Source organism: Balaenoptera borealis (genome assembly GCF_965194805.1).
Source record: "Balaenoptera borealis genome assembly, chromosome: 15".
NCBI lineage: Eukaryota > Metazoa > Chordata > Mammalia > Artiodactyla > Balaenopteridae > Balaenoptera > Balaenoptera borealis.
Window position 1 is genome coordinate 67,562,491 of NC_138871.1, and position 12,670 is coordinate 67,575,160.

Genomic DNA, 12,670 nt, shown 5'->3' on the forward strand with positions numbered 1-12,670 from the left:
TTTTAAAATTACGTGTATGTGTGCACATATATATGCCTATGGATGTGTGTATGTATACGTGTGTGTGCGCGCATGTGCACGTGTGACCAAATGACCTAAAAACAATGGAGCAAAATTAGAATAGTGCTTCTTTATGGGCAGTGGGATTAGAGTAATATTTGTGCTCCCTTCTATGTTTATAAATTTCCCCAAAATAACATATATTACTTGCATAAGCAAAAAAAAAGTTATAAACAACAATAATATATGAAAATAAAATATAAAGTTACATTTAAACGTACTAATTTGAAAATGTGCAAACAAGCTGGATTCACAACTTAAAGAGGATTATAAAACATTCTCTTTGGGCTTAAAAACCCAAGTTTAAAGTTAACTGTGGTAGCTAAAAACACCTTTGAGTTAACAGATACGTTTTCAAACCAAAGGTATTTTGCTAGCCTACTTAAAAAAAAAAATCATATCCCAACTCAAAACTATTTGTAAAATACTGTTTAAAAAAAAATTTTTTTTTAACTTCAAGATCAGTCTATTTATTTCCTCTATCGCAAATAGTCTTGGTTTTGCAAGTTGGCCTTAAAATGTAAATACTGTTTAACTTTAAAAATATGCAACTACATCATGTAATAATGAGTACTCTGGACCCTGAAAATATTCAACTAGATGTTAAGTTCATCACCTAAAAAAGACACTTGAAAATACAGACTGAAAAGTTTTAAATATCTACTTTATAAACTCTGAACGTCTAATGTATGAACATTTTAATACTGATGTATCAAAGTAACAGCAACCCATGAGCTTTTATCCCATTAGCTTTTAATTACTAAATAACTTCCAAAGTTGCCACTCTTTAGTGTTCATTTTGGCATTCACAAAATCTATCATTTCAGTAAATGACTTTCTATACTCTAATACAGATGATATTTCAATACTCAAATTTAAGTATTATACATTCTAAGGATTAAAAAATGTAAATATGGCTGGCTGTCCATTAAAATTTCCTAATGATAGTTCAGCTCTGGGAATCAATCAACTTACAACTAACAATATATTTTCAAGCTTAAACAATAGGCAGCCAATATTACGCTCAGTATTACCCTCTGTGACCCAACTACTATTAGAATTTTAACTATAAAAATCAAACATACTGGGCTTCCCTGGTGTCACAGTGGTTGAGAATCTGCCTGCCAATGCAGGGGACACGGGTTCGAGCCCTGGTCTGGGAAGATCCCACATGCCGCGGAGCAACTAAGCCCGTGCGATAACTACTGAGCCTGCGCGTCTGGAGCCTGTGCTCCGCAACAAGAGAGGCCGTGATAGTGAGAGGCCCGCGCACCGCGATGAAGAGTGGCCCCCGTCTGCCACAACTAGAGGAAGCCCTCGCACAGAAACGAAGACCCAACACAGCCAAAAAATTAAAAAAAAAAAAAAAAAAAAAAACCTTTAAAAAAAAATCAAACATACTATACAGTAAGTATAATTTAGTACATCATACTAGTATATAAAAATTGCCATGCTTCATTTAGCTCAGTTCCAATCTGTCATACATTAGTCAAAGATCTCTTCCTTGGTATTAATGGTAAATACTTCCCAAAATACTTTAATTTCTCTATTAACATATTACAGTTTAGTCACCCATTCACTTACTTAAGTAGTTGTGTAATTTGTATTTTCCATCTTGCACTCTTTTTTGGGGTACTGGGTTCCAGAAATTACTATGTCCACAGACTGAATTAGATTTTTCATTTATATGTTCTCCTCTCAGGTTCTAAGGGTTGCCCTTCTTGGTAGCTCTTAGTTGCCTTGATCTAGTACTGAGGATTTAGAAGACAAGTTCACAGGGATCTCTCCGTACTATTTGTGAGTTTTAGATTTCAGTTCTATCCTGCTTCAGCCTGTCTTCCCTTGTACAGCAGACCTTTATCCACTGGGTCCTTCTCAAATTCTGCTGTATTTTTCTTAAAGTAACCAGGGTACTAAAGCTTTTGAATTTTGCTCTTTTAAGTTGAAGGATTCTATAAAACTACTTCCTGTTGTAGCTTACTTCCTCCCCCACCAATACTCATCAACCAGAGCAGTTCTTCTCTCCATCTTAAATCCTAGACTGCAATAGAAGGCTTCACCTGCAGAAATGACCTGTGGTTCAAAAAAGATGTGAAGCCCACTGATTTAGTAAGAATGAAAGACTGTATTTTGTTTTTAATCTTTTAAAGAATTCCTTGAGATCCACTGGCATTCTTGGCCTGTGTAATTTGATATCTGGGAAGATAGAAAAGTCCTAGATATATTCTCCTGTGTCCCCTCTACAACTCAACGATGGCTGAATTTTCTTTACGAAAAGGACAAGGCCTTTCCAGCTTATATTAGAGATAAGACTTTAAAAATACCAGGAAAAAGGCAACATACTAACTTAAATCAACAAGTGAAATTGGTTACTATTAGATCCTTTCCTTTTTTTAAAAATTAATTAATTGATTTGTTTTTGGCTGTGTTGGGTCTTTGTTGCTGCGCACAGGCTTTCTCTAGTTGCGGTGAGCAGGGGCTACTCTTCATTGCGGTGCACGGGCTCTAGGCATGCAGGCTTCAGTAGTTGTGGCACGTGGGCTCAGTAGTTGTGGCTCGTGGTCTCTAGAGCACAGGCTCAGTAGTTGTGGCGCACGGGCTTAGTTGCTCCACAGCATGCGGGATCTTCCCGGACCAGGGCTCGAACCCGTGTCCCCTGCATTGGCAGGCGGATTCTTAACCACTGCACCACCAGGGAAGCCCAGATCCTTTTCTTATAAGAAAGAAGTTGAAAAAAAAGGGTCTAATGGATAAATATGGATCTTGGAAGAGGACAGAGAATAGATATTTTAAAACTAGGCTTTGTTCTTCTTTTTCAAGATTGTTTTGGCTACTTGGGGTTTTTTGTGGTTATATACAAATTATATAAAGTAAAAGGCTGATATTTAAAGTATACCGAGACTTAAAATATAAAGCTCTAAGATGGCAAGTATAAATAATACCTCTTGGAGTTGCCCATCATAAACTCTGTGGGCTGGGCTTCCCTGGCGGCGCAGTGGTTAAGAATCAGCCTGCTAATGCAGGGGACATGGGTTCGAGCCCTGGTCCGGGAAGATCCCACATGCCATGGGGCAACTAAGCCCGTGTGCCACAACTACTGAGCCTGCGCTCTAGAGCCCACAGGCCACAAGCACTGAAGCCCACGTGCCACAACTACTGAAGCCCGTGCACCTAGAGCCTGTGCTCCGCAACAAGAGAGGCCACCACAATGAGAAGCCCGCGCACCTCAACAAAGAGTAGCCCCCGCTCGCCGCAACTAGAGAAAAAAAAAACCTGTGCGCAGCAATGAAGACCCAATGCAACCAAAAATAAATATTAAAAAAAAAAAAAAAAAAAAAACAACTCTGTGGGCTGGAAACCAGGAGTTATGGGTTCTGATGTGCTGCTGACTAACTGAGTGACCCCAGGGATGGGCCATTAATCTTGTTGGTGTTCAGTTGCTTCATCTGAGGACTGAGAAGTTTAGACTAGATAGCTAGTTTTGGAGTTCCTTCATGTCTTAAAATTCTGTGATCCAAACCAAGGCTACCTTACCTGTGAGATCAGTCCCTTCTGGGAATATGAGGAGTTGAAGTGGTTCATGGATATCACAAAAATAATCAATCATGTCTTCAAAATGGCTCTTGTCATCCTTCCATTTCCTATGAATGAAGATATAGGCAGCAGCCTGCATGGCCCAACCTAGAAGCAATTTAACAAGTATTTATGTATAATTTTAATACCAATATCCACATATTTTTGAATATAATACTTCAGAGTTTTACTATAAATTAGTTACTTTCATAATAAGCATCTCATGATATACCTTAAATTCAGCACTGATCTTGGATTAAATAACAGATATACCAGAGAATACTCTTAAAGGAGTCTGCTAAATTCTGGAATTTGCAAAATTCTCAAAAACCTCTTTTCAAGCAAAACCTAGCTATTAAAATACCAAGGAGAAAAACTTCCTTAATATCTATCAGTACCTCATCCAAAGTTAACAATCCTAACTTAAACAGATATTTTAACCAAGTTACCTACAAGAGATATATGACTGTGTGTTATCAGGCTTACAAGGCAGTAAGCAAGGGATTGTTCTCACGCCATGTATACAAGCATTGTCTTTAATATTTCCCTTTCTATACTACTCAATTTCTAAATCCAATTGCTGTTTTCAATGTAATCTCTTCTTCAGAGCTATTTTAAAAAGAAAATATGCAATGGCTACTGAACATGTTAATTAGAGCATATGCTGTGATCACATTCCCTTTCTCTAAGGCGAATTCAACCTTGCTACTGAAGAGGCAGCTCTAGACGAGCCAGGTTTTTCCCAGCTGGCATCCCTCCCTGGCCAGAAATGACTAGAACTACTGTGGTAAATATCTGACTTAAGGCGGACAATCAATAGTCTATTCAATAGTCCATGAAGCGTGAAACCCTTGACACATACACAGTAACTGTCTTGGCCAAATGTTCTCTCTCAGGAATTTTACGTGGGACCATGGAGAAAACAAGTTGGTATATAAGACAAATGGATGGACAAAAAAAGCAGATAATAGAGACAGTAGCACCTGAGGCAAAATAAAGGTAGTACACTATAGTGAGGACCTAAACAACAACTGCTGCTGAGGCACCTAAAGCTGATTGCGATCAAGACCAAAAGATAGTCTTCCACAATGGCTGGCCAGTCTTTGGGTTCACCTCTTGGATATCCCACAAGAGTCCATCTCCCTTACTGTCATGTGTATCTTTGCAATATACTTTTACTAGTTCAGCTAGAGGGGATGAGTGGTAGTTTCTTAAAAACACAACTAAAATAATAGTTATTATCATTTAGTAAATACAGTAGTACCCTAAGAATATATAAAATTATCATTAAATCATGATTTAAAAAACTGTAGGACTTTATTTGGTTTGAATTAAGTCCAAACTAGAATACTGTATTCTACAAATATAAATAAGCATATTCCCAAATAATCCACATGTTAGTATAGGTCTTGCTGATAATGTGTCCAGTTGCTGCTCACCCACTGTATTTATTGTCAGTCATATCCACCTGTACTGGAATTGATCCCACACTTGCCCCCTCTTACATGTCTCCTCTTTTACCTGAGGACACCTACATCCACAGCGCAGTTTGTAGGTGGTATAACTCTGGAATGAGATTGCCTGGGTTAGAATCATAGTTCCACCACAAACCAGCTGTTCAGCTTTAAGCCTTTGTCCCTCATTGACCCCAAACATAAAAATAAGCATAATGCTGCAACAGTATTTACCTGATAGGAGTTGTTTTAAGAAATAAATTAAGATTATTTAGCACAAAGTATTCAATAAGTAATAGTTATTGTCATTATTATGATTAGGAAGTTACAATAATACCAAGGATATTGCATCAAGGAACATAAAAATGTAACCAAAAAAGTTCCCATTCACAATTGCCCACCCCTATGCTAGTGTTTTGGAAATTATAAACTCTATTTTATTATTTTAAAGGTTATGCTTAAAATTTTTTCACCTTTCTATTTTTACAAACATTTAAACTTAAATAATTCTATCAACTTTGAGTTAATAAATAATCTTCCCCCAAACAAAAAATTATGCCTTCCTCTTGTCCCTCTTCCAAGATTTGTAGAAATCATCCAATAGTTCCTCCAAATTGCTATTATTATTACTACTACTATTCCTTATGCTTCACAGAACGATTTTTAATTATTTAGACTTGACTCGGGTTAAGTTTGTTGGCTTCTCTTCTTATCATTGTTTCTTATATCCTATGTCCTTCTGTTAGTCCTCCTTAAGGAACCTGTTTCAAAAAAATGTTTGAGTTTTTGCATTTATGAAATGTATTTTATTTCGTTCTCAATTTTGGAGGCTAGCTTGGCTTAAAACAGAACTTGATATTTTAAATCATTTTCCCCTCAGAATTTCAAAGCTGTTTTTCCCACAGTCTTCTTATAGAAGTCTGATCAATCAATCTGATTTCTGTAGATAATTTTTTTCCCTCTGGAAGCTTTATTTTCTCTTTATCCTTGGTTTTGTGAAACTTCACCAGTATGCAACTTTTTTATTAATTCTGCTCAGCAGTTGGTACACTCTTCCAATATGAGTCTCTTTAACATTGGGAATATTCCTTCCATTATGTAAGAAGACACTATTTTTTCTCTTCTTCATTCTCTCAGACTTTCTATTTGGGACTTCTCTTAGATAGATGTTAAAACTTCTGGTTTTGTCCTCTCATACTTTTTATCTCCCTTCATTTGATGCTGTGTTTAAGGAAAATCTTTTAGCTTGGTCATCTAACTCATTAATTTGATCTTCAGCTGTTTCTAGTCTACTAATTGAGTTTATTTCAGCAATCAACTCTTTAATTTTCAAATTTTATGGACAAACAGCAAAAACTATAATAAGCTATGACAAGTACAAAGAGGAGTAATTTTTAAAAAATGTTTATTGAATGGTTACTATGTGCCTAGTACTGTTCTAAGCATTTTTCATTAATTCAATTAATTATCAAGACAACTTTATGAATTAGGTAAAATTATTATTCCTATCTTATGGATGAGGTAACTAAGGCACACTGAGACTCACAGAACTAGTAAGTGGTAAAATCAGGTTTCAAATGCAGGCAGTCTGGCTCCAAAACTGATGTTTTTAACCACTGTACTAAACAGCCTCTTTGCAATATATACTTGAATCTCTCTAAGGGTATTAGTTAAACACAGTATAAATTCTCCTCAGAGAAATGTCTATTCCTCAGAGAGTTTATTCCTAGACCTTCTTTAAAGCTGTGTATTTTTCTCAAATGTTAATTCTGCATTGTCCTCATATTTGTAAAGGATGTTCTAGACTGAACAATACTGACAGGTTGAGTGTATTTCTCCATTCCAAGTGAGAATATCTGTTGCTCCCTTGGGGGAAGGGAGCAGGAGGAAAACCCATGGGGCTGTGTCATAAAACTTTTCAAACATTATGTATATGTTTCAGAAATCCCAGAAAGGGAAGTAAAATGACTAAATCAGTCAGCCTCTTGGATATCTCCTCTGAAGGTGTGATGATTCTTCCCCTTTGTGCTTTGCCTTCTCATGTTCCATTTATACATTACACATCACTAATGCTTTTGAATCTGTTTTACTCCCTTTAGCTTAAATGTTTTCTCCCTCTCACAAAAACCAAAGGAAGACCTCGTGAGTCTTTTTCTTCTCATTTCATTGCCATCAATACACATGTTATTCACGTTTAAAGCAATATCCAGATTTTTCTTAACATTCTTGAGGTCCTCATACAGTTTTATGACATCTATTTCATGTCTATGGGCTGATAAATGACAGTGCAACTGATCCTGTCATTTGAAATTAGTCTATATAACTTGCCTGTTTTATACTTTTTCCATTGGAGGATATTCCGTCTATCACCTGAATTTCTCAGACAAGTACTGAGAGCCTGGCAGGTTTATAAAAATAGATTCTGTGGATGCTGGCATGGCTCTGTTACCACCATCTTCTTTCAAAAATCCCATTTACGTTACCAGCACTGCATTCTCAAAGCAGACAGGAGTAATCTCTAAGCGTACTCTATTGTCCAAAGGTATTCCATAATTTTAGAACCTGGTTTTGCTTGGCTTAAATTTTCTTTTATCAAGTTTTAGAGTCGGCTAGGAAAAAAAAAACAAAAAAACAATTTACTTGAGTGTATTTTTAACATTATGCGTTCTTTCTCCATAAAAAGTAAGCGCTTTTCAGCATTTTCTTTTTCCGTTTTTTTTGAATTTTATTTTATTTATTTTTTATACAGCAGGTTCTTATTAGTTATCCATTTTATACATATTAGTGTATATATGTCAATCCCAGTCTCCCAATTCATCCCACCATCACCCCACCACCACTTTCCCCCCTTCGTGTCCATACGTTTGTTCTCTACATCTGTGTCTCTATTTCCGCCTTGCAAACCAATTCATCTGTACCGTTCTTCTAGATTCCACTTATATGTGCTAATACACAACATATGTTTTTCTCTTTCTGACCTTACTTCACTCTGTATGACAGTCTCTAGGTCCATCCACGTCCCTACAAATGACCCAATTTCGTTCCTTTTTATGGCTGAGTAATATTCCATTGTATATATGTGCCACATCTTCTTTATCCATTCATCCTTTTTTCATTTTAGTGTAGATGAATATACAGTTAACCCCTGGTCAACATGGGGGTTAGGGGTGCCTACCCCCAAGCACAGTCTAAAATCCACTTATAACTTTACAATCATCCCCTCCATATCCATGGTTACGCATCCACGATTCAACCAACCACAAATTGTATGGTACTGTAGTACGTATTTATTGACAAAAAAACCACAGGTAAATGGACCCGTGCAGTTCAAACCTGTATTGTTCAAGGGTCAACTGTAGTTAAGAGAATCATAAAAATATCTATACTACTCACCTATTGTACTAAAAACTGAACTTCAAAACCAGATTAATTCATCATTCATTGTTGTCCATGTACTTATTAATTCATTACGGTATTTACTATAGGACTATGAATGCAATACCAGAAACAAAAAGCAATGTGCAAGAGATAAAACAAACTGTTCTCTTCAACATATTTTCAATTCTGAATAGAGGGTGTGGATGCAACCAAGGGAATATTACCCATAGGCCTCTATTAAATGAGAATGAGTGATTATATGAACAGATGCAAATTTTATATAAACTCGTATCACAACAATCATAAGCAAATACTATGTTTGCTGACTGTGTGGTTGTGCATAACAATGGTTATACAAATAAATACAGAACAAGTAAGTTCTAGTTCTCAGAATTTCAACCTATGTCAGCATTTAGCAAAATGCTACGCCAAGTTAGGGAAGCTCTGTCTTCTTTGAACTCACATTTGAAATTAGGTAATGCTCTCTACATCCTTCGTCTAAGATGATTAACTTACACGAGGCTCTGGCTTTTAAAAACATGGGGAGGAGGCAGATAATCAATTCTATGACTTTTTCCTGTAATAATCCTTTTAGAGCATGCCTATATCATCAGGTTTCAAATGTGCTTGTGCTGAAAATACAAGACAGAAATCAAAGTATAAAATATGAGCAGACAATTAAATAATATCCTAAAGGAAACTCAATTCTAAATATAATTTCAAATTTGAAAAACCACAAAATGGATAAAACCACCCTTACTGCAAATTTCACTAGACTCCACAAAGAGATGATTATATCTACCTGCAGAGAGTAGAAAGTCTTGCTTGACATTGAAGAAATACCTATTTATTGATGGCTTTTGGTTGGCAAGATGCGATTTCTTGGTTATGATTACAGTTTCGGGGTTTACCCTATGGTGGAACCAAAAACCTGTTTTTCATACTACGTGAGATTTGCCATTTAATCAATATTATAGATGAAGTGCCATCTGAGATATCTGTTCCTGTTGCAAAACTGATTCCTAAGCTACGTATATTACTAGCTCTATACACCGAGAGAGGCAGTAGCCACCAGCATGTGGCTGGCAGAATAATGCCCCCACAAAAGATATCCACATCCTAATTCCCAGACGTGTGAATACATTACATGGCAAAGAAGAATTACGGTTGCTAATCTGCTGAATTTAAAATAGGGAGATTATCCTGGATTAGCCTGGTGGGCCCAACGTAATCATAAAGGTCCTTAAAAGTGGAAGATGGAGGCAGGGAAAGACTCAGTGCCAGAGTGAGGCAATGTGAGGAGGACTCAACTGGTTCTTGCTGGCCTTAAAGATGGAGGAAGGGAGCCAGAAGCCAAAGAATGTGGGTGACCAATAGGAACTGGAAATGTCAAGGAAACAGACTCTACACAGAGCCTACAGAAAGGATTTGGTCCTGCAAATACCTTGATTTTAGGCCAGTGAGCCCCACATCAGACTTCTGACCTCCAGAACTGTGAGATAATAAATATGTGTGGTTTAAGGTGACTCCATTCACGGTACAAGCAGTAATAGAAAACTAATACAGAGCACAATCAGTGCCCAGATCTTAGTTTCTAACACCTTTCTTTAATCAAAGGAACTAGGGTTCCTTAGGAAAATGCTGAGTCTAGGGCTGGGGCAGGGAAAAATACAAGAATCTTGTACCACCAGAAAATAAGAAAATGATTAAAAGAAAAAAAAAAATATGGGGACCCAAAAGGACATAAGAGCCAACCTGCAAAAACTCCCAATGGCCAAAGCTGGAACAATTTCAGCAACAAAATAAATAACAATAGTACTGGATTATAACCCAAAGAATAAAATAAATAAGTTCATACTGGCATAATTAAATGATTGAGAAGGGACAAATCTCCTTCACAGAATTGCAAATAAAATAGGTACATGCTCCCCACTCCAAGGAGGTGAAGCTTAATTCCCCCTGCCCACAACCAGCCCTACCGAATAAAATACAGAGAGAGAGGAGAAAACATTAACTCTGTGGTGCAGAACCCTGGCAGACACCACCTTAACCAAATGATTACAATTAACATCACCCGTGATAAGCCAGGTTGATATCATGAACCCTCCTGATGCGATGAGAAAGTCACTTCATATCCATGGGGCTTTTTCCCAAAACCCAAAACCCCCAACTAATCATGAGAAAATGTCATGAAAAACAAATGCGAAACAAACTCAAAATGAGGGACATTCTACAAAATATCCGACCAGTTCTCTTCAAAAGCACTAAAATAAAGACAGACTGCCACAGAATGGAGGAAGACTACAGAGACATGGTGACTTAAAAAAAAAAAAAAAAAAAAGGGATCCTCAACTGGATCCCAGAACAGAAAAAGGACATTAATGGAAACACTGGTGAAATCTAAATAAAGTCTGTAGTTTAGTTAATAGTATTGTGCCCATGTTAATCTTTTGTTTTGACAAATGTTCCACAGCTGCGTAAGAGGTTAACATCAGGGGAAGATGGGTGAAAATAGGAAAATTTTCTGTACTGTCTTTGCAAACATTCAATAAACCTAAAATTATTCCATATAAAAAGGTATTTAAGAACATCTAATGTTAATGCAAACTACTGTAATTAAAAAATACATGAATAACAGCTATTTTGCATTCTAAAATCAAAGACCTAAGTGTTCTTACTTGGGATTCACTTACTATGCCGTTTATTTGATTGTAATAGTTGAAGATTATCAGTAACCACATTTCTAAGATATAGTTGGGACATTATTTTTATTGTGGAAGGACATGTTAAATCTTGGCTACAAGATATGTCCCTGCCTGGTATTCATTACACAACTGTATGACTCTCAGAAATATCTGACTTCAAGCATAAGGAAAATAATTCCCATAAGATTTAAGGACAAGAATAAACAAGGGAAAAAAGGCCACATTGGGTTTCGTAAGCTCCCTTAACAATGACATATATAATAAACACAACAGCTAATTCAATTTTTCCCCAGTATTACAATGCTGCCTTTCTCTTTAAAAATATCATTACAATTTATAGGTACTTACTTAGCCACAAGTGAAAGGAAAACTGAAGGCACTAGAATCAAGTTATCTATTGAAATTAAGGTTGAAAAACAAACTATGAAGTACATTGGGTCCATCTCTCCTATCTTTTTACTATTATTGTAAAACACCCTTTTCAAAGTTGGCTCAAACTGATCATTGTAAGACTGACTTTATTTGTGCTTCTCTACTAAATGCAAAGTGGACTGAAAACCCTAAAGCTCCCCCCAAATTCTTTTACTTCTTTCTCCTAAAATTGCCCTTTATAAAAACATGCATTTTAGGTAGTTTTTAGAATCTACTTATTAATTTAGGCAAAGAAACTCTTCAATTTTCAGTACAACTGAGGGTACTGAAAGGCCTAGAGTCAAAATATGCTTCACAGCTCACATATGGAATGCCTCGCAGCCTGAAGCAGTACAGCTGACTGAGGTATTAGAGATGGTACACATCAACAGGATATCCAATTTAGGTAAGCAACTGTAGTATAACTCCAGTAAGTAACTGACTGAATAACCTTAAAGCCCAGAACCATGTCTCCCAACCAAAGGATCTGTCAACTTCCACACAGCTCAGAACTTGAGCTTTGTTAAGAACTCAGCTAACACAGTCAAAACAAAAGCTTCATTTAAGTTACTTAGATCTCAGTGCAATCACAAAAAATTACTTAGTTCTCAATGTAATTCTAGAAAGAAGTATAATCCTGGTATACTGCCTGGCATATGACTTAACTAAATTAAACCTTTGTTCCCAATGGGTTTCCCTCCCTCCCTGGCAAAAAAAAAAAAAAAAAGCATCAATACTCATCTCAGCCAAGCAACCCTGGCAACTGAAACTACAAAATCAACTACAAAAACTTATTTTTCAACTAGCAGTAGAACAGCTAAGATGAAAATGATCTGTTATGTATCTGAAAATACACAGAGTTGTATGTGATATCTAGCCATAGAACTAAAACATTTTAATATACTGTCTACTATATTTCTTCTGACAGTTTTCATAAAAATCTTAATTCATGATAACTATTATAATAACATTTACTGAATGACTAAATCAATCGTTGGATACTTTTCTTTATAGATTGGTGAAATGTGGGAAAGAAGCTGTATGTATCAGGATGCTTTGGGCTATAAATAACAGAATACCAATCTGAAA

The 12,670-nt window shown here is 36.3% G+C and overlaps 1 protein-coding gene across 8 annotated transcripts in view; it reads right to left on the reverse strand.

Annotated features, from left to right (window-relative positions):
* Positions 1-12,670, reverse strand: part of LCLAT1 (lysocardiolipin acyltransferase 1) — a 296,655-nt gene that overhangs the window by 85,168 nt on the left and 198,817 nt on the right. For all 8 annotated transcript variants that reach the window (XM_082356799.1, XM_082356800.1, XM_082356801.1 and 5 more), the window contains one exon: positions 3,595-3,741. In XM_082356799.1, coding sequence (XP_082212925.1) covers positions 3,595-3,741 — 147 coding nt within the window. The remainder of the gene's footprint in view (positions 1-3,594; positions 3,742-12,670) is intronic.